We start from the raw sequence: 21,664 nt of genomic DNA on the forward strand, positions 1-21,664 counted from the left end.
GGGGGGAGGGATCTCCATGAACCCCCCCAGAATGTACACAAGATTTTAAATATCACCGGAATCGCTTCCCATTGCTGCGCTGGGCCCGGGAATGACGGCGGGGGGACACCTGAGTCGCGGGGGGGGACACCTCGCTCACAGCACCAGCAGCTCCCGCGGGATTCGGGGGCCAGGGGTCCAAATTTGGGCTGAATCTCTTGTGAACGGCACAGAACACGCGTTTCCCGACCGGGGGGATCCCGGGAGCAGTGCAGGATGTAAACGCTGGGAGAGCACCCTCGAGGGATGCCCTGCAGGGAGAAAGACACCAAGGCGCCATCCATCCCTGGCTTTGACTCTTTTCTGGGGGATGGATGACAGGAAACATGCAAAGGGGACGTGGGGATCGACGCCGAAGCCTCGACCGCCCTCCCCGCGGCCACGCTTGGAGAAGGAAAATTCCACAGCTCACCCAAGGTGCTCCTGAGGTCTGGGGCTTTTTGGGGGGAAAAACTGCATTTTGCTTTCCCTTAGGACAAATCAAATCGTTCTGCGATGAACGGGAGAGGTGAGATTCGACGAGGGGTTTATTTACAGAGGTGGAAATGCCGCGGGTTAAGCAAGTCCCTCCCCATCCCCACACGGCTGGGATGGGATTTAAGGCTCCAACCGGCAAAAAGCTCAGTGGGAATGGAGAGCAAAAATTTAGGGAAGAAGGGACCACGTCATGGCACTGCCGGCTTGGGGAGGGCTCCCTGTTTTTAGGGTGCTGGAGGTTGTTGACCAAAACCTGGCAGAATCCGCCCCATTTTCTCCCCCTCTCGAGGGGACACAGAAGGAGGGGGGTTTGTCCCAGAAGGACGCACAGGTTCAATCCCTTCGGATTTGGATTTAATCTTTGCGGAAGGAGGCACGTGCAAAGATGAGGTGAAGTTACTGCATCGAGGCTGCCCTCAGATTTACCAGCATCTGTCCTTTTCCCTGGAAAACCCACCCTGTTCCCAGGCTCCAAGGGGCTGCTTAGGCCTTGAATGGGTTTTAGGCCATTGAATGAAATGAAACCTCTAAGTCTAGAAGGGATTGGCAGACAAATATCTCAGTTTTGGGAGAATAATGGGATTTTCAGAGTATTTTTGCTGGTCAGAGGGGATCAGGGCTGATCCCGAAGCCTGACCCAGCAGGGCAGGGAGAGGAGGGATGCTAACAATCAAGATTTTTGGCATTTTGACACAAAAAATTGTCCTTTCCTCCTTCTTTTGGTCCCGCCTGGAGGACAGGGACGAGCGGCAGGTGAGGCAAAATAAAAAGGCATCGTGTTTGTGTCGAGCAAAGGTCGGCAGCACTGCGAGATTCCCAGTGGGATATTGCTGTTGTTTTCCTGACAGAGTCGAGCATGGAATTAATCAAGCTAACAGCCTCCTGCCTGCTGGAATTTGGGTTATTCCTATAAAACCACTTCTACTCACAACCCATGAGGAGTTTCGGAGACCAAGACTTGGAAAATAAACCCAGGAGGATCCTGGCTGGCGGGATTCCCTGGCTGCTCACCCCAAATCCTCGGATCCCTGGGTCTTTCCCCGCCTGTAAACACGACTTGCTCGACTGGGCTCTTACCGGGAACTGCCGGGGCAGCGCTGGAGGATTTGCTTGGACTTTTATTGGTTTCCTGCTCCCTAATTCACAGTTTGAATGCCTGCGTGTTGGGAAGGGGCTCGGGAAGGAGGAGGAGCCGCGGGGCCAGGGGGACGGGTGGCGGCGGCGGGCAGGGGCCGCATTATCTCTTTGCTCGCACAAAGTACAAGGCATTTGTTTTGGGGTAATACTTGACGTTTTGTTTCTTGTCCATGAGGCCACCGAATATGATCAGCTCCCCTCGGCCTTGCACCACCGTGTGTAAGCTGGTCTCGGGCGGCCCTACCACAGAGCTGCTGTTGAACACTTTCCACTTGACTCGTCCCTGCTCCTTGGTGTCCTTAATGTCCAGCACGTACATCTGCATGGGCTTGCAGTTCATGCTCTGGTACAGCGGCTTGCCCACGTTCAGCGACTGCGGCGGGTGGTGCCCGAGGCGCCGGGCGATGGGGGGCAGCGAGTGCCCCTCGCCCTGGGCGCCGCCCGCCCGTGCCGAGCCCGGCTCGGCACCCGGGGACCCCGGGGACGACGCCAGGGGAGGGCTCAGCGCGGCCGAGGCCGAGGGGGCTTTGGAGGAGAGGGCTTTGACGGCCTCGAGGCTGCGGCGGAGCGCGCCGGGGGACACGGCCCCGGGCAGGGCGGCGGCGGCGTGGGGCGGGGTGTGGATGCCGTTGGTGTGCTCCGGAGGGTTCCGAGTGCCCGCTGTCCTGCCCTCCGCGCCGTCCAGCTGGCACAGGAGGGACGTGGGCTTCTGCTCCCAGCCCAGCTCCACGGAGGCCAGGCGCAGATCCCTCTGCTCCGGCAGTGAGCCCCGGCGCGGCGCCAGGGCCGGCCCCACCTTGAGGTCGAAGCCCTCGGCGGCCGAGGGGGTGCTGGGGGACAGGGCCTGCACGGGGCTGTCCAGGGAGGCCCCGCCGGCCGGCGCCGCTCCAGGTGACATGGTGCCGCCGTTGAGCACCGGGGAACTGTCCCCTCTGGCCGGGGACAGGCTGCCCTCCCGCGAGCCCGACGGTGTCTGCCTGCGGGGCCGCAGGGTGCCCCAGCGGCCATTGACGCAGGGAGCCTCGTCCGTGTTCCTGACGGGAGACTGGGAGCGGAATTCCCGCGTCTCAGGCACCAGGGCGGGCGGCGTGGCGCTGATGGGAGACGGGCGCGAGTTGAGGCTGGGGCTCAGCGGGGCTCTCCCGCTGGGAGCTTGGCTGAAGACCACGACGCACTGTCCCACCTGAGGGGAGAGCAGGGAACAGACGTCAGGAGGACTCTGTGCTGGGGAGAAGGAGCGGTTATGGAGCATTTGGGCAGCAAATAAAGAGGGAGGGATGCGTGTGAGGAAGCGCTGTGTCCATACCCTGCACGCGGGATGGCACCACAGCTCCGGGGCTCCGTGGTCCTCGTTCTCCACCTTGAGCGGCTGCCACGTCCAGGGGCTGGCGTGCATGTGCAGCAACCAGGCGTCTTTGAACAGCTGGGGAGGGAAGGGTGACAGGTTCAGGAGCCTGGGCTGAGTTTGAGGAGCCCAGGCTGAGATTTAGCCCTGTTTGCTGCTGGGCTCAGCCCATCAGGGCCATGGTGGGAGTGGTGCTTTGCTGCTGCAGGCAGAGGATGCTGGCCCAGAGCAGGAGCTGAACACCCATGAGAGACTACACCTCACTATGGCCACGGATAAATCCCTTCATTCCCATCTGCTATCCCAGTACGAAGTCAGGGCTCATCCTGATGAGCCTCAGTGAACCCAGGGAGCTGCTCAGAGAGCACCTGGGGTAATTTTTATTAATTAAAGCAGCTCCAGCAACAGCCAAACAGCTTCTCTGGAAAATCTACCCGATGGGTGCCTAGATTTGAGGAATAAAATGCCACCAACGTGCAGAGTCCCTCCATCCCAAATCCAGCCCTCAGGTGCCAGGGGGATGTTGATGTCCTTGCTCCCCTAGATACTCACTGCATTGGGACCCCCGCAGCCTCCGAGGATTAAAATGGTCTCGTTGTCTATCACAATCTGGAGGGGACAAAGGAGAGTTTCAGCCTGGGAAAGGTTTTTGCCAGGCCTCCAAGGACAGACAGAGGCAGGTTCTCAGCTGCATGGGTGTTGCTGGGTTCTGTGTGCCCCGGGATGAGGAGTGGAGCTGGGACGGAGCTGGTTTTGCCAGGCCCAGGACAGAGCAGGATGCAGGGCTCATCCCACTCCTCATCCCACACCACTTCCATTCACCAAGGGGAGCAGTCCCCCTTCCCAAAGCACTGGGACCCGACATCCCTCTGCAAAGGAGGAGAAGGGGGAAGGATTGTTTGGGAGGGAGGTGCTGGCAGCAGTCACTGATCAGAGCTGCTGGTGGGCGAGACATCCCTGCGGGCTCCTCTCCCAGGGCATGGAAAGGCACGTTCCAGCACGAGCCATCCGAGCCCTGCTGGGTGCCCTGCTGGGACCAGCCACACTCTGGGAATCACTGACCATTCCAGAGGGGGACACCTGCCTCAGGCCAGGTGACAGCCATGAGTTCCCTGCCCAGGCAGGCACTGCTAGAGCCCTGCTTGGAGCGGGAGCAATCCCGAGTCAATCCCAGGATGAGGAGAGCAGAGCACAGGGCCTGGAGCCAAACCAGGCTGTGCTGCCTCTGCACTGATCTGAGGTGCCACGGGGCATGAGTGGGGTTAAAACAGGGATTTGTTTGTTCATTAGAGCTCTGAGTCACTGGGGGAGACGGGGACTGTGCCCACACAGAGAGGGCCCGGCGGGCAAGGGCTCCACAGATAACTTGGGAATTAACCTGTGGAGAGCTGTCTGGAGCTGGGAGTGAGGCTGTGCCTGGCTTCTGGCTGAGCTCACCTGAGACTGGCCCCCGCGCGGGTGAGGGCTGGGCCCGGAGATGCTGGGCTTGGACCAAGCCCACTGCTCCAGGTCCAGCACCCAGACGTCGTTGCTCCTGCAGGGATGAGAAACATGGGCTGAGGATACAACCAGGGACACGGAACTCGGGCTCAGGGCTGGGTTTTATGGCAAAATTGGGATTTCTACAGGCTGGAGCCTTGGGATTTGCTGCCAGAGGCAAAGAGTGCTAAGGCAGCAGGCAGACCCCAAAATCCTGCAGAAAATTCCTCATGGGTGACCCCAAGAACATCCCAACCCCCTCCTGGCTCACAGGGGTGCTTGTCAGACACCCCCATCCCAAACTTACATCTGTCGGGACCCAAGGGAGCCCCCAAAAACGATCATTTTGTCTTCGATGACACAGGAGGAATGTCCTGCCATGGGAGGGGGGCCGTGGGTGGTCATGATGCAGTTCCACCTGGGAAGAGAGGCAGGAACACATTCCTCAGTGATGGAAAATGCTGGATTAAAAGCCAAACAAAAAATCTTAGTGGCCTGCAAAGTCCTCAAGAACATGTCACGGGGGAAAACCTCCAAATATCCAAATAGCAACGAAACTAATTAGAAATCCCAATGTGCTAAACATTTTTAAGGCATGACCAAGTCCCATGGTCAAGTTGGGAACATCTCCCCTTCCAATTAAGTTTGCCTCAAATTCTTTCCAAGAGGGTTAATTACAGAGTTGTAATGACACTGCCCAGAGTGCACTGGATAATTGATACTTTGGAGGATAAAAAGTTCTCAGTGCAAGAGCAGCAGGAACCTTCTCTTTGATACAGCATTTTCCTTCTCACACACAAGATCAGTGAGAAAGACAGGTCTAAAATCAGCCAAATGGTTTTAAAGGGAAAAGGAAAATTCCCGCCAGCTCCATGAACACTGCTGGATTCTCCAGTCCCGGAGGTGTAAAGGCAGAGGTTGAAATGATGGAGAAATCTGATTTATCACATCTCCCTGAGGGAACTGAGCTCTGGATCATCACTAAAAACAAGACCTCCAGCACTTCAGGCTTATCTCAGAAACACCTCAGTGCTCCCAGCCAAAGTGATAAGGCATTTAAAACACTCAGGTTTTCCACCTGGATGGGGATGCTCAGGCAGCCTGGAGTATTTAGGTACAAGAACCATATGGAAACAACATCACCCATGAGGTGCTTGGCAGCACTCCGTCCTCAGCTCTGCTGCGCTTGTGTGGCTTTTTTTTGTTTCAGAAAGAGCATTAGAGACACACCTGGGAAACCAGGACCACGCATGGCTTCCCAGGCATTCCTCCAGCTGCATTCCAGAGCCATTTTTCCAGGATCAAAGCCTGCTCTTACCAGTTTTTGGAGGGGGAGTACGTGTGGATCTCATCGAAGAACCTCTCGGGCTGGTGCAGGGGGTAAGGGCTCGGCCGGGTCCACCCCCCAAAAAGCACCAGCAAGTCCTTGTAGACCACCAGTGTGGCCCCAGCCTTGGGAGAGGGGTAGGAACCTGGCAGGGAGGGAGAAAAGTTAGGAAAACCATGTTTGAACACAAGCCCCCAACTCCACATTTTCTTCCCAAAGTGTCACAACGTGGAGGCTCCACCTTCCCAAAAAATGAAAATAACAGAAAAAAAAAAAAAAAAGAGAAAAAGGCAAAATTAGAGCTGGGAGCCTGGGAAGAAAACTCCTGCCAATTTGTGTCATGGTAATTAGTAGGAGCCTGAAAGCACATCTCAAACACAGCAAAACATCTGTCACTCACTGCCAGGAAATTGCTGGTTTTCCAGCATATCCCTCCAAATTATTGCTTTAGCGCCGAATAAAAGCAATAATTACCTCCAAATACCTCGTAACGTCTCTCCCCGAGGAGGGAGGGAGAAGGGAGACAATTCCAAGGCACCCGGAGCGGCTCGTGCAGATGTGTGGGGTGCTCACAAGCGGCAGCACTCACTGAACCCCGCGTTTGAGAAGGAAGCCCTGAACACTCTGGCTGTGAATGAAGTCATTCCTCAAGTCTGCAGGATGCAGTGCTGCTCCAAAAATCATGGAAAACCTTTTTGTGTGGCCTGTTTGAGGTTCAAAGGGCTCTGCAGGGACCAGGGGTCTCCTGAGCAGGATCTGCACAAGGACAGTGTGACCTCCTGGGCTCGGTGCCGTTGGGATTTGCTGTGCTCCGACGATTCCGTGTATCCCGAGGTTTTCCAGAGCTCACCTCTCAGCACACTGCTGCTCCTGTGGCCCCTGGCCTCCACAGCCCTGCAAAGCTGTGGCTGCCCCATCCCTGGAAGTGTCCAAACCCAGGCTGCATGGGATTGGAGCAACCTGGGATAGTGGAAGGTGTCCCTGCCATGGCAGGGGGTGGAATGAGATGAGCTTTAAGGTCCTCCCAACCCAAACCATTCTGGGATTTTATGGTTCTTAACCTGCTCAGAGCAGGAGCAGCCTCAGTGCAAGAAACCTGTTGGCAAGAGCAACTATCAAAGGATTTGATGCCTTTGAATTTATTGAGAAATGGGTCACAATCCCCTGCAAATTCCCAATCCCTGCCTGCTCCTGGAGCCAGAGCTGCTGTGTCACCACCCTGCTGATGTGTGAGGTGCTGAGCTGCTTTCCAGGAACAGCTAACGCCTCTACAAGCATCCTCCCTCCCATGGTGGTCACCAGCACCCGGCACACTCCCCCAGCCCCACAGCCACTCTTTCCAGTTAATCCTGGAATCCCCATCCCAGCCCCACAGCTCCGTGCCCGGCTCTGGGGGCAGGGAGCTCAAGGGCACGGCTCACACGTGGCCACGGTGGCACCGCCACCTCTCCCAAACAGACGATTCTCTGACCTGGCCTCTGTCCCCTCCCCTGTCCCAGCAGGACTCAGAGACACAGTTTTAGCACGGAATGACACCCAGAACAGACTATTTTTAAAAGAAACCGGAGCAGCTATTTTAGGATGTTGCAGCTGAGGGAAGCAATTCCATCGCAATGGGTTCCAGGTGCTGAGAGGGAAGAGCCCAGCAAAAAGCAGCCCATGCCTGATGCAGAGATGGCCACGGTGTCCCTGAGCCCTTCCCCAGGGACAAAGCGTTCTGCTGCCCTCAGCCCCAGGGACATGAGGGAAAAATGGGAATGAAGCTCTGCAGAAGCACTTTATGCAAGGTAACGTGTGGCCAGGGCTGTACCAAGGTGAGGGCGAGATGCCCATGAGGGTCACATTTGGTTACTCCTTGTTCCCAAATTCCAGTTTTCCTGGCTTGTTCCATGTCTGCAATTCATTAACCCACACCAGCGGGTTTCCAGCCTAAATAATTCCCTGGCAGTGCAGAAAGTTTTTCTCCTAAGCTTGGCACCACAATAGAACATTTGTACCCGAGCTGGTAAATCCCAGCTGGGTGATTCTGCCAGGGATGCCACAAGGTGCTGGGGTTAAATTGGGCTATTTTTAAACAAAAAGAGGCAGCTAGAGTCATTCCAGGATGGAAAAGCATTGGCACCTTGCTCAGAAAGGTCTGGGACAGAGCAGTGAGGAAAGGCACCCTCCCACTGCTGTAACCTGAAGGTCAACCCCAGCCTCATCCATAGAGACAATTCCCAAGTGAGTCAGTGCCGTGCAAACAGCCCAGGGCAGAGGCCAGCCCCAGTTTTTCAGGAAGCTTTGCCTGTTATTGGACATTGTACAGATGTAAATGAGCTGAGTTTCATTCTGCAATGCAGGAAAACGCTGCATTTTGCATGTCAGAAAAGTGCTAGCCTCTCAAAGCCTCTTCCAACAGCAAAACCAGGATATCTGTGGATGCTCTCCACAAATGGGATGCACCACAAGCATCTCCAGGTTCTTTTGATGGAGCAGGAACACATGGAAATCTGTAGAATTAATGCTGTTTATCCCTAAAGCAGGGGAGAGCTGCTGGGTGCTGGGTTCTCGGGAAGGGCAGGAACATCCCGAGAGAGCTGCTGGAACGGGAAGGCACCGGCAGCTCTGTGACCTCAACACTCAGGCATGCGGAGGAGCCCGGAACAGAGGGACATCAAAGGGACTGAGGACCTGCTCAAAGTCTGAGCCCTCTGCAGGATGTGGGAGCGGCCCTTCAAAGACTCCCAGGAACACACAGGATCCTCTCTGGGACTGCACACGGATCGGGCTGAGGAGCCATCAGAATCTCATCAATGAATTGCACTGCTTCCCACTGGTCCCAGTAGGGAACCAGCTCTGATCCTGAGCTCCCCAGTAACCCCATCCAGCCCAACATCCAGGGTATCCTTCCCTAAACCCATCCAGCCCAACATCCAGGGTATCCTTCCCTAAACCCATCCAGCCCAACATCCCAGTCAGCCTTCCTGGGGTGGAAGGTTTGAGCAGGCTGAGGGTGTAGCACAATTCACTCCTCCTAAGGGCAGCAGGCCCCCTGCACAGCTGACACTGTTCTTTCGCCTGGGATGAGGAGCTAAAAGCTGGGCTTAGCTATTTTTTTCCCAGCTGATGGATTTTCCTGGCTCGCAAAGCCAAAAAACCAACCAGCCAAAGATCTCCGGCTTCCACAGATGTTTGGAAAAGAAATGCCAGCCTCTGATCGCTCCCGACACAAGCTCTGGGTGTTTTATCTGTGTTGGATCTGTCCTTATAAGCAGTTTTTAAAGCCCAGTTATCCAGCCCTCTAAAGCCACCGGAGCCACACGCGCACAGATTAACGGGAACAAAGGAAAAGTCTGGCTTCAAGGGCACGTGGGACACAGAGTGCCAGAGCAGCCTTTTACCTCTGGAAGGGGCAGCTCTGAGAGACTCCAAAAAGCAGCTGGAGTGGGGAACAGGAATGGTCACCCCGTGGTTGTCTGCTGGGACTGTCCGGTGGAAGGATCAGCTCAGGTCAATGGGGTTTGGGGAATATTCTACAGGAGGGGCTGGAGCAGGGCCGAGGGTCTGCACTGGCCTGGGTGGAAGGGAACACATGGGAAGAGTTGTGTCAAGGGGATCAGTACTGAGGAGCCTTAATTCTGGAGAAGGATGAGACGAGAGCTGCAGCCTGGAGCAGTTTCTGCTGGATCTGGTGGATCCCGCAGGGAGCCAGCCGCCACCATCGCAGCCGATCGGATTTCACGGAACCCCCGGATAACCAAAGCCATGTGTCCAATCTCAAAGCTGAGCAATTAAAGGGAGCTGCTCCTGCACCCCATGGATTTCAAGCTGCAAAGGAATTCAAGCTCCCAGGTTCAAAAGCCACCTGCAATCTGCAGTCCAAAGGTACAGGAAACCATCCCTGGGAAGGGCTCAGGGCTGTCCTTTCTCAAGAATCCTGGGATGATTTGGGTTGGAAGGGACCTTAAAGCTCATCCCATTCTGCTCCCTGCCATGGGCAGGGACACCTTCCACTATTCCAGGGTGCTCCAAGCCCTGCCCAGCCTGGTCTTGCATCTTCCCAAGGCAGGATGGTGCCTGTTTTGCACACTGAGTTGTCCCAAACTGGATCCAACCCTGCCCACCATGAGTTTTGTGTTTCCACGCTCAGGCAGCAGCAGAGACACACCCAGGGGCTGGTTTTTAGTCTGGCTTTTAGGCCGGACCTAGATTTTCAAATCCCAGTTTCCAGCCTGGAACCCTCATCCACCCTGGCACCATCATCCACTCTAGCTGAGGGATGGCCCTGACTACACCCCACCTCAGAGTTCCATCCCAGACCTGTGTGACAGTGTGAAATCCCCAAAACTTTCCCCTCCAACCGGAAGCAGACCAGAGAAGGGAAGAACAAGAAATCCCTCTGCTTCCCAGGCCAGCCAGGAATTTTCCACAGCAGTCAGCAGATTCATCCAGATCCCTGTCAGGTTTCCCAAAGGGAAGAGGACAAGCTGCTGAGGTCCAGAGGCCAGAAGAGGATGAGCATCCCGCAATCCCAGCACTAGCATTGGATTTGGGAGATGCCAAAGGAGCACTGCTGTGGGAAGAGCAGACATCCCTGTTGCACATTCGCTCATTCCCAAAGTCAAACCCAACACCAAGGACTGCTCTGCTGCCTCGGATCCAGCATTTGACATTCACCTGTTTTTAATCCCAAAACGTCTAAAACAGAGCACTGGATTAGGAACATGTTCTAGACCAGTTCTGACCAGGCCTGCCCAAACCTTAGAGCCTTCAAAAGCCACAGAAGTATCACTTTCTCTTACCAAAACCACAGGCAATTTAGTGTTCCCTTCCAGAAAAACCCCAAATTCCATGCTGGGAAGCAAACAGGAATTCAGCTTTGTAGGAGTTTTAAGAAAAAACTGAACAAGATCTGATTTGTCTCCTCAGCAGCGAGACAAAACCTCTGCGGGCACAAATAAGCTCTTGGGAAGGAAGAGGGGAAACATCCCGAGTTTATTTGCAATTTTGGGGGGCACGTCAGCAACCCCCTGATGCTGACACACAGACAGAATTCCCACCGCGCTCCCAGTGTGGGATTCCCACCCTGCAGTGACTCGGGACTGTGGTACAAGCCCAGTCAAACCCCGGCGTGGAAGCGAAGCTGCGGTTTCTCGCAATCTCTGCGAGGTGGAGGCAGAAGCCCCGGGGAGGATCAGTCACCTCCGCACTGTTGCAAGGTGCCCGTGGGTATTTTTTTAACCGCGGCATTTGTGAGGTGCTGCCGCTCTGATAAAGCCCTGGAAAAGGAGAGGCAGTGCCCTCTGAACCCTGTGCAACTGGATTTACTGAGTCACTCTGTGCTAATGCCTAGCAAAAATGTCCTCATGCAGCAATTGAGCAAACAATGCCGAGATAACCGCGCCAGAACGCCGCGGGCTCGGCCTCTTATCTCCCAACAGCCCCAAACGGGGATCGCCGCAATTCCTGCCGCAATTCCCGCCACGATTCCTGCAGCTCCACGGCAGGAGAGGCTTTACTGGGATACACCCTGCCCTTCTCCCGGGCAGCATGGCCCCGAGGTGCCGGGTGCTCCGCGGGTGAGCTCACCCTTCGCAATCGTCCTTTGGGAAAGGCGGGTTTGGCTCGCACGAGGTGCTGCTCTTGCACAAAAGCCGCTGTTCCCTCTCTCCGTGGGCGGAATCCCCACCATCCACCTCTCCCTGCCTCCACGCTCCTCTTTTCATTCCCCTGAAGTGACGCTGCCCCGCAGCCTCCTGCAGGGATTTACCAGCCCGACACCTCCCCAGATCTGCCCCGTGCAATCCAAGAGCTCAGCGCTCCCGGGAAGGGCTGAGCAGCTCCCGCTGCTCGTGTTCCCTGCAGGAGGCCAGGGAAGAGATGGGAATTGCTGGGTCGGGCTCCCCAGCCCTGAGGAGGGGCTAATTGCAGGGAGCAGGCCGGGGTGGGCTAGCGGGGCTGTGTCCCAGCCCTGCTGAGCTCCGCACTTTCCACTCCCGGATGGTTCCCGCGGTGCGAGGGAGGCGGCAGCAGCCGCCCCGGCCTTAGAGAATCCCAAAATGAGTGGTGTTCCAGGAAATGGCTGCTGTGTAATTTGGTGAGGTTACAGCTACCACGGGGCTCCAAACCTCAACTGTCCTCTAAAGAACACCCTGTGGGCACAGGCAGAGAATCCCAGAATGGTTTGGGATGGAAAGGACCTTAAAGCTCATCCTGTTTCACCTCCTGCCATGGGCAGGGACACCTTCCACTGGACCAGGCTGCTCCAAGCCCTGTCCAGCCTGGCCTTGGACACTTTCAGGGATGGGGAATTCACAACCCTCTGGATGCAGTCAGAGGGAGGAAGTGCAAAAAGCCTGGGAAGAGCCGGGGCTTTGCTGCTCCCAATATTTGCTGCAAGGACAACAGTTTTGTACTGAAACCCCAGCATCTTCCCGCTGAAATTCACAGCACAGGAAGGGAAATTCAGCCCAGCTCTTGGCACTCCCCTCCCTTGCTGTCTCCCCCTTCACTCCCATTTTCAATCCATCGGTTCCTGAACTTCGCTCCCTCCACACCAGGGAAGCACTTTTCTCCCTCATACTGGTCATTCCAGCCCTGAACACCCAACTCCCTGAATATTTCATGTCAGGAATCAAAATTCACCTTTGGACTGCTGACAAGCTTGAGCGAGCGCTCCATCATTCTCCGAGAGTTTTACAGCAGATGCTTTGGGGAAAGATTAAAATCAGGCTGTGGAGCGCCAGGGTGCGGAGAGGCTGGGAAGGCACATCGTGCTGGCTATGGATTAAACTGCCTCTCAGTCCCGGGTATTACACATGTAATCCTGGTGAATAGAGTCCTCAAGGCAAAGGCTGGGCTGCCTTGGAAGGAGCTCTTGCCGATAGATGTCAGCACAGCCTGCCCGAAATTCCCAGCACGACCTTTCCTTCCCAGCTGACAGTGGAGCCGTGGATAGCGGGGTTTTATCCACCGGCCCCACCATGGACAGGGAGGTACCTGCCCAGGAGAGAAGGCACTGTCAGAGACCAGGGAAACGGAAAAATTGGATGTGAAATGATCAGGGAATTTGTGTCCAGGGAAACCATCACCGTGGGTGCCTCCCACGCCTTGGGAAGGAGGGATCAGCTCCCTCTGGGGTGCAACACATTCATGAGATGTGAGACACCACCAGTGTCAACAACCCTGTGCATGGCTCCGGGGTTTTCAGCCTTTTTCCTGAAAAGGAAATAAATTGGAGATGCTTTGTGTGAGCCACAGCTCACAAATTCCTCAGCTCCAACCAAACTCGGGACGAGCAAGAAATTAAATTCTCTGCAGCGCTGGGAAATCAAACGTCAGGAAAAAGAAAAAAAAATCCTGACAGAAAAAAGAAAAAAAGCAACCTCTCTTCGAAAATCCAGCCCAACTTCTGTCTAGGTTAAAGGGATGACAGACCTGCACTTTGGGATCGTTAAAATGCAAATTGTTCCAAGGTGGGGGAGGGAGTACCCGGTACTACTACTAGTACCTGCTAGTACTGCTAGGAGGGATTCCTACTCAACCCTGGAAGTGTCCAAGGCCAGGCTGGACAGGGCTTGAAGCACCCTGGGATAGTGGCAGGTGTCCCAATAGAACAAGGTGAGACCTCAAACCTGTACTGAGGGAAGAGGGAAACCAGATCCCCACTCAAGAACCCCCTTCCCTTCAAGCCGCTCCTCTCCCAGCCTCCCCAGCCTTTCCCTCTATTCCCTTCCCACAGGACTCCTCCACGTCCAGCTGAGCTGTGCGGGGCAGGGCGGGAGGGCATCCGCAGGGTGAGGGGTCATTCCCTGGGGGAGTGTTACAGTGGGACACTGCCTCCCTGCCCTGCTCACCAAGGCAGCCGAGCCCTGCTCCCAGGAGCCCATTTCCCACAGCCGGGAATGTTTTTCCCCATGTTTTGCCCACGGATAAAAACTGGCTGAACTTCCAAGTCCTGCGGTGCACGGAGAGCAGGGAAGGGGAGAGGGGAAGTGCTTTGGCTTGCTGGGATAAAACCCCTCTGCCAGCCCCGTGGCAGCTCACCCAACTGAGCCAGGCCCTGGTCCCGGGCACATTCCCACCTCCCTGGGCAGGTAATCCATGGCTTCTTCAAAGGCATTCCCGGCTGCCCGCGGCACTGCATTCCTGGGAGGCAGCGGTGTCCCGGGGCCAGGCACACCTTACTGGAACTGCTGACCTGACTCTGCCCCCTCCCCTGCAGCCCGAGAGCGGAAAGGAGCCACGGAGAGACTCTGTGACCTTGGCAGATGTCGGGAGCCGCTTTGGGAGCCGCTGGAAAAGCGGTGGGAACACAGCAGTGATAAGGATAAGCCGCTGCCAGGAGGGAGGGGCAGGATGCAGCCAGGTAGGGTCGAGGGGAGGGAGGAGTGTGGGAAGCGGGGCCATTTCAGCTGCGGGATTCAGGAACGGGAGGCACAGGGATGTTTTCCTCTGGGGGTGGTGACCCTCACGCATTTCCCCATCCCACTGACAGTCCACTCCTCAGCAGGAAAGCCCTTCACCCCGCCAGGCTCTCCAAGCACGTGCCTTTGTGGGGAGCAGATTCCCAGGCAGGGGAGGGATCCCAGAGGTGGATCCTGTGGCTCTTCCTGCCTGGTTCAATGAAGGCAGCTGTGGGATAAATCCTTGCAAACAGCTCACCACACACTCGGTTTGCACGTGGGTTTTGTACCTGCGTGTCCCTGGGACTGATCCATGCCGGGCATGGCAGGGTGGCCACCCAAGGATGGATGCCAGTGGAATGTGGTTTGGATCCAGACAACAAAAACCTTCCAGAGGTTAAACACGGCCAGCAATGCCACGAGCTGGAGGAGCACAGAGCCTGGCAAATCAAAAGGAGGGGAGGTGTGTGCTGGAAACCTAAACCCATGGATTAATCTCCTGGAAACCAGCAGCGCCTTCTCAACCAAGCAGCAGCTGACACAGAAAGAAAAAAAAAGCCTTCACTTGATTTGGGTTGATTTTTCATCTCTTGCCCTTGAGATATTTCATATTGAACACCACAAATTCCATTAGAGACATTCTGCAATACCAGCCAGGCAAAGAGAGGAACAAATAAACATCAGATGGATCCAGGGGCTGGGAACAGCCCTGCCCCCACGTCAGAGCTGCCAGTCCACCCTCTGCAAGGGCAGGAATGAAGTCCAAACTCAATATCCAGGGATATTGCCAGAGAGTTTGTCCATCACAGGCTTGACAAGAGTGGTCACTCACCTGCTTGTAAAACTGGGAGCCCAAAAAAGGAGGAGAAAAACCAATATATTTAAACTGGAGAAAGCAATTCCAAGCAACCTGTGCTGGGACAGCCCCTACCCCAAAGGGATGCACAGGACAAAGCCTGAAAAGTCCTGGTTTTGCTCCAGAAGGGCAGAAATGAGGGGTGGGATAAGGAAGAAATGAAGTGTGTGTAAGGGAGAATTTAGGCGTGTGATCAGGAGGAAATTTGGCATATGGTAAAGAAGAAATCAGGTGCAGGATAAGGAAGCTCCAGACAGGAGGCTCACAGGATTAAAGCTGAGCTTTCAAAGGGGTCAAGCCACTCCGAGCTTGAGGACTCCAAGAGCCTTTGGATGGTGGTGGGAAAGCCATGGATTTCTGGAGGATAACATGGAATGTTTCAGCTCTGCAGAGGCAGGAACAGGCCCTACTGCCACCAAACTCAAAGGGCAACGACGAAACAACCACCCAGATCAGGAAAAGAGCTGGAAAAAGCTCTCCTCTCTTCCAGGCTTACCAAGACCACTCACAGCACGAGGGATTTCCACCCACCCCATTAACCTGCTCCACTTTGGAGGCCCAGGCACTCAGCCATAACTAGAGAGGTTATTCTGTGCCAGGAATCAGCTCCTGGATCCTCTGGGCTCCCGGGAGGCCAACAGCAACCACATGGCTGCAGCGGGCTCAAGGTGATCCTGAGTTTTTAATAAAACTGAGCTTTGCCTTCAATCAGATGGGGCCTTGGGGCACCACAGCAAGGTCAGAGCACAGGGGGACACCGAGGGAATTTTGCAGCCAGAGTTTTGGTCAGGTCAGCATTTTGGGTGGGTTTAATGCAAGGCTGTGCCCGGGATCCCTGTGAGGGAAGTGACTGCAAGGGGAACAGAACTGCAGTTTGGGGTGAGGGCAGAACATCTCAGTTACTGTTCTGCAAGAAAAAGAATCCCAGAATCCTGGAGGTTGGAAAAGCCCCCCAGGACCACTGAGTCCACCCTGTGCCCAATGCTCTCCTTGTCACCCAGCCCAGTGAGTGCCATGTCCAGGCTTTCCTTGGACACCTCCAGGGATGGGCACTCCAAACCTCCCTGGGCAGCCCCTGCCAAGGCCTGGCCACCCTTTCCATGAAGAAATTCTCCTGGTGTCCAACCTGAGCCTGTCCTGGCACAGCCTGAGGCTGTTCCCTCTTCTCCGGTCCCTGTTCCCAGAGCCCGAACCCCCAGCTGTCCCCTCCTGTCAGGAGTTGTGCAGAGCCACAAGGTCCCCCTGAGCCTCCTTTTCTCCAGGCTGAGCCCCTTTCCAGCTCCCTCAGCCTCTCCTGGGGCTCCAGGCGCTCCCCAGCTCTGTTCCCTTCCCTGGACATGCTCCAGCCCCTCCAGGTCCTTCCTGAGTTGAGGGGCCCAGGACTGGAAAACATGACCCTGAGCTGAACGAGCTGCACAATCTGCAGTCACAGAGGGTTTAAATCCACACATGAGGAGCTTCCCACTATTCCCACACCTCTGTTTACTCCTCAGATTCCCCGCAAGCCCTTGGACAGCTCTGTTCCTGTCCCAGTGGGATTCATTCCCTGAGTGCCAGTGCTGCTCTGGTTTCTGGCCGTGCAGGGCTGGATCCTGTGGGATCCCATGGAATCCTGCAGGATCCCACAGGATCCAGCACCGCCTGCCCTCCTCGGGAACCCCCTCAGTCCTTCCCTGTGTCTCCTACAGTTCCACAAAGCTCCCAGAGCTGAGGAGATCCCAACCAAGGAATTCATCTGGAGCAGGACCAGCACAGTGAAACTCCACCGACTGTTTGGAAAACTGTTTTGGAAACTCGCCGCTGTTTTCTAGAAGGGGGAGATGAAAACAAGGCTGGGCTTTTTAGCTCGGGGCAAGGTTTTTACACAGCTTTGTCAAGGCCAAGGGAGATTCTGTGCTCCACGAGCGACGGGGAGGTTTCTCCACCAGGACCACATCTGACACCAGGAGTCTCTCCCGAGTCTCTCCTGCCTCCTTCGGGCTGTTGCTTTTGTTGACACAACACCATCAAAGGCACCTTCCCCTCAGTCACAAAGGGAAACCTGATCCTCCCACTCCTGGCACGGGGAGGGGCTGGGGGAAGAGCTGAGCCAAGAGGAACCGCTGCAGAAGGGTTTTACTGCGTCCTGCTAAGGCCACCCAGGGGGTTTAAGCACAACTCCAGCGTGGAGGACCCTGCTCATTCCCAGGCTGGAGCAGGAGGGAGGATCAGCCACGGCCGACACTGCGAGGACAGAGAGGATCAAAGCCTCACACGGAGGAGTTCTGCCTCCAAGCCTGGTTTGATCCCGAAATCCTAAGAGAGATGAGAAGCTTTCCCATCTCCCCAGCGTGACCGCAGGGACAGAAAACACCAGGAGAGAAGTCCTGGGGAGGTGCCCATGGCGGGCCAAGAGCGGCCCAGGGCAGCAGCACCAGGAGTCTCCTCCCAGCAACAGGAAAAGTGGAGCCTCGGGGCTCCTGAACTGTGGGATCAGAGGGAGAGAGGGATATCCCCAGAGGCCTGGCAGTGGGAAAACACACAGGGACAGGGAGGGACGGGGCCCTTCCCAGCCCTCCTGCCTCCCCAGGCAGCTGCAGGAAGGTGGCAGCACAAGGGGGACGATAAAACAGACCCAAGAGGAGGATGTGCAGATCCTACAGGACTTCAGCGGGAATTCCTCTCCCTGCAAAGCCCTGGTCGTTCCAGCACTGTTCCTGACTTTATAAACACAACAGGCTCGGTTTTAAAAGGAAAAGCTCTTCACCTCTGTGCCATGAGCGCCTGGGACAGCAAAGCTCCTGGTCTTTTTCTCCTTAACTCAAAAAAGCATTTCCTGGTGTGGTTCTGGCCGAGAGAGGGCAAGTGCAGGACTCTGAGGAACTGGAACCAAGGAGCGCAGGGAGGGACAGAGCCTGCAGAGAGACACAGCCTGGAACAGCCCGGGCAGGGCAGCAGGAGACGGCCTGGGGACACATTCCTGGTCCTGCCTGTGAGGTATCCCTGCAGGATGCTGTGGACAGGAGGCTCAGGTGGTGCCAACGCGCCTGGGGCTCCTCCGGGAGCCTCCAGCAGCTCCCCTTGCACAGGGATGGCTGGGAGCCCACCAGGAGAGTTTCACAGAGCTGCATGCAAACAGGACAAACCTTCCTTGCCAGCAGGGCAGATCCGGGGATGAATCCCAGCTCAGCCAAGCCTAGGCATCAGCAGAGGCCTTACCACAACCTCCTGCAGCTCTCACTGCATGAAATCATGGAATCATGGAATGGTTTGGGTTGGAAAGGACCTTAAAACCCATCCAGTCCCAGCCCTGCCACGGGCAGAGACACCTCCCACTGTCCCAGGGTGCTCCAAGCCCTGTCCAGCCTGGCCTTGGACACCTCCAATCTGTGCCAGGGCCTCATCCCCCTCACAGGGAACAATTCCTTCCCAATATCCCATCTGACCCTGCCCTCTGGCATTCCAGGCCCTTGTCCAAAGGCCATCTCCAGCATTCTTGGAGCCCCTCCAGGTACTGCAAGTCCTGGGACTCTCTGTTTCAAACAAGGTTTGTTTTTTTTCCCTGGCTGTTCAGCCCATTTTTGGGGAGCACCAGGGACTCTCACCACTGAAACCAGAGTGCTCCAGCTGGACTCACAGGAGTGAGGCCTCACAGCCAGATAAACAGATTCCAGCATAAACCACCCCCAGTCCTCCATCAGGATCCCCTGAGCACAGATGGGCTCAAATTCCAACAAATGCCCAGGTTAATTGTGCAAGGAAGGGCAAGGAAAGCATCCCCAACACACAGAAAAGGCCTCTGCCTGCCAGAGACCACCTACCCTGGGACAGCACTGCAGCGTCCCACACACAGCAGGTAATTATCCTGCTCCTGCTCCAGCAGATCCTGCGTGGGACGGGGAGGGGTGGGAGCAGCTCCACAATGGCCAGGAGAGCTCAAGGGAGAAGAGCTGGGAGGCACCTTCTGAAAACAGAGATCCTGCTGCCTGCCACCCTCCTTTCCAGAGCTTCCAACCCCACCAAAAGGTCTCCAGAAGAGCCAGGCACCAACTCTCTTGTGCTGCTCCAGCCCAATCAGTCACACGTCAAAGCCATTGTTTCAGATCTAAGCAAAAAAATACTTTGAAACCTCAAAAATTAGGGTTTTTTGAAGTAATTATCTCCCTCCTCCGTCTCTGAGACAAAAGAAACCCAGGCCAATTATTTCTTTGAAGGCTAAATATTTACTCCCAGATGAAGCAGCTTGGGCTGGAGGGGAATTATCCAGCTCTGATGTCATCTCATGCCTGGGAGCTAGAAAACCTGGATGGAAACAGGTAGGAACAAACAACAACAACAAAGAAGGGTGTTTTCTCCTGGAAAAGCCTCTCAGAAAGGGATGAAGTTGTGTCCAAGACACTGTGCTCCCATTCCCTGCCCAGGGCTCATCAGAGAAGATGCTTAACGAGGGCACATGTGGAGTGTGAGGGAACCTCTCTGAGCAAGACCTGGCCTTGGGAAAGAGCTAGGGTCTTATTCCAGAGCTCTCGAGTCTGTGGGGCAGGTGTGGAAACTCCTCCACAGCAATTAGCCTGCACACACAATGAGCAGTAATCAATCAGTGTCAGCTCTTTGGTTTTTCATTTTAAACACTCTCCTGCCTTATTTACATCTCAGGATTTCAAAGCTCCCAGCTTCTGCCCCCTCCAGCCACTCTCCTTTCCCAGGCAGGCAGTGCCAGCCCCACGTTCAGAACACCCAAAGGGAGAGGGGGGGCTGTGTCAGACCCCACCGGGGTGACTCAGCCCTTCGGCAAACCAGGAGCAGAGCTCCCCGTCCCTGCGATCCCATCTCGCCCCTGACAGCGTGCAGGAACAGCTCCTCGGGGATCTTCCCGTGGGACCTCGCCCCGCCACGCGTTCCCACAGAGCCGCTCTCAGCAGGGCACGGGGATGTGGCTCCCAGTGCCCTGCGCTCAGCGTGGGGAGAGCTCCCCGGGCTGCAGGAATTGATGGCCTGGGGGGAGCAGAGCCCAGGATCCTGATCATCCTCCCCTCTCCAGCCCTGAGCATGGGGGGGGCTCCAGCAGGGCAGGACGGATGGCAGGAGCCCTGCTGGAGGGGTTCCTTTCCCCTCTGTTTAAATCCACAGCTCCTTAGTTCTCCCCTGTGGGAGTCACACAGGCTGTGTGACACAAAAATGAGAACACAAAGAGAAGTGTGGGTGGAGATCCGAGCACCAAGTGAGGCGTTCACAGCTGGAAATTCCCAGGTGACACCAGCACTTGGGATTTGTCCCAGGTCCCTCTCCAGCTCTCCTGGAGCCCGTTTAGGCTCTGGAAGGGGCTCTGAGGTCACCCTGGATCCTTCTCCAGGTGAACACCCTCAGCTTTCCCATCTCCCTCTATATCCATCTCCACCTCTATCTCCTTATTCCCTGGATTTTGAAGGACTTCAAGTGCCAGATAAGAAAATACTTTAAACAATATCTGAGTAGTCCATAATACTTAGAGCACTGGACAGGGAATTTCGTGCCCAACAAGGAGTGCTGGTGCATGCTAAGCTCCCTTTCTCCTTCCTCCTGCCAAAACAGCTGCTTTAACATTGATATCCCCTGCCCCAAGAGCTTCCCCAAATTCTTCTGCTTCCCTCCAAGTTACTTTAGTGGAATTCAGAAATTAAAAGGAAAAACCACACTGTCATGGGTGACATTTCCAGCACAAAAACCAGTGTGGGAAATAATCTGTGGTGTTTTCCTGCCTGGCTGAGGGTGCCTGGACAGCAGGAATGAACCTGCTTTCCCACACTCTCCCACCTGCACGGGCTTGTCTGCTCCACTCCCCCAAATACCTGGAGTGGGAGCCACTGGAATGAGCAAAGAAATCTCAGCTTGGGACAATGACTCTTACCATGGGATCACGGAATGGGACCTTAAGCAGTATCACTACTGTGCCACCCCAGTGCCACCCCAGTGCCACCCCCTGCCATGGGCAGGGACACCTTTCACTACCCCAGGTTGCTCCAGCCTGGTCTTGGACACTTCCAGGGATGCAGGGGCAGCCACAGCTGCTCTGGGCACCCTGTGCCAGGGCCTCACCACCCTCATAGAGAATAATTCCTTCCCAATATCCCATCTGACCCTGCCCTCTGGCAGTGGAAGCCATTCCCTTTGTCCTAGCCTTCCATCCCTTGTCCCCAGTGCCTCTCCAGCTCTCCTGGAGCCCCTTCAGGTGCTGGAAGGGGCTCTGAGCTCTTCCTGGAGCCTTCTCTTCTCCAGGCTGAACAATCCCAATTTCTCAGCCTTCTCTAGGCTGAACAACCATCACCTCTTTCTCAGCCTACTCCAGCGTGAACAATCCCAACTCAGCCTTCCCCAGACTGAACAATCCCAACTCTCTCAGCCTCCCCGAGACTGAACAATCCTGATTTTGTCAGCCTTATCACTGCCAGCTCTGGTGGCTGCAGGGAATTCCCCTTACCCTGCATGACAGGGACCAGCTGCTCCCGAGCAAACCCCCCCGAGGCGGTGCTGGGGACACAGATTCTGCCACAAACCCATATTCCTCTGGGACACAGCCCAAACCCGGCGGGACAACGCTCAGACACACATGGAAACACGGAACCCGAGCCATGGGGAGGAGGGAGGAGGCACGGGGAGCT

The 21,664-nt window shown here is 55.7% G+C and overlaps 2 protein-coding genes across 3 annotated transcripts in view; one reads left to right on the forward strand and one right to left on the reverse strand.

Annotated features, from left to right (window-relative positions):
- Nucleotides 1-1,616: 1,616 nt before the first annotated feature.
- The window catches only part of FBXO42 (F-box protein 42), a 44,244-nt gene continuing 24,196 nt past the window's right edge, over nucleotides 1,617-21,664 (reverse strand). The window contains exons 5-11 of one of the 2 annotated variants that reach the window (XM_063417506.1): nucleotides 14,482-14,631; nucleotides 5,796-5,949; nucleotides 4,785-4,895; nucleotides 4,436-4,532; nucleotides 3,551-3,607; nucleotides 2,960-3,076; nucleotides 1,617-2,836 (exon numbers count right to left, since the gene is read on the reverse strand). In XM_063417506.1, the coding sequence (XP_063273576.1) occupies nucleotides 1,754-2,836; nucleotides 2,960-3,076; nucleotides 3,551-3,607; nucleotides 4,436-4,532; nucleotides 4,785-4,895; nucleotides 5,796-5,949; nucleotides 14,482-14,631 (1,769 nt within the window). In that variant the 3' untranslated portion in view covers nucleotides 1,617-1,753. The remainder of the gene's footprint in view (nucleotides 2,837-2,959; nucleotides 3,077-3,550; nucleotides 3,608-4,435; nucleotides 4,533-4,784; nucleotides 4,896-5,795; nucleotides 5,950-14,481; nucleotides 14,632-21,664) is intronic. The other variant, XM_063417508.1, reaches the window with a different exon arrangement.
- LOC134560985 (uncharacterized) lies at nucleotides 5,958-21,661 on the forward strand. The gene is made up of 2 exons (XM_063417509.1): nucleotides 5,958-14,154; nucleotides 16,736-21,661. The coding sequence occupies exon 1, from the start codon at nucleotides 10,820-10,822 to the stop codon at nucleotides 11,762-11,764; it is 945 nt and encodes a 314-aa protein (XP_063273579.1). The 5' UTR covers nucleotides 5,958-10,819; the 3' UTR covers nucleotides 11,765-14,154; nucleotides 16,736-21,661.

Source organism: Prinia subflava, chromosome 21, assembly GCF_021018805.1.
Source record: "Prinia subflava isolate CZ2003 ecotype Zambia chromosome 21, Cam_Psub_1.2, whole genome shotgun sequence".
In the NCBI taxonomy this organism is placed as follows: Eukaryota; Metazoa; Chordata; class Aves; order Passeriformes; family Cisticolidae; genus Prinia; species Prinia subflava.

Excerpts from the sequence above, each read along its gene's own strand:
- LOC134560985 (XM_063417509.1), top strand. The coding sequence starts at position 10,820 with ATGCTGACACACAGACAGAATTCCCACCGCGCTCCCAGTGTGGGATTC.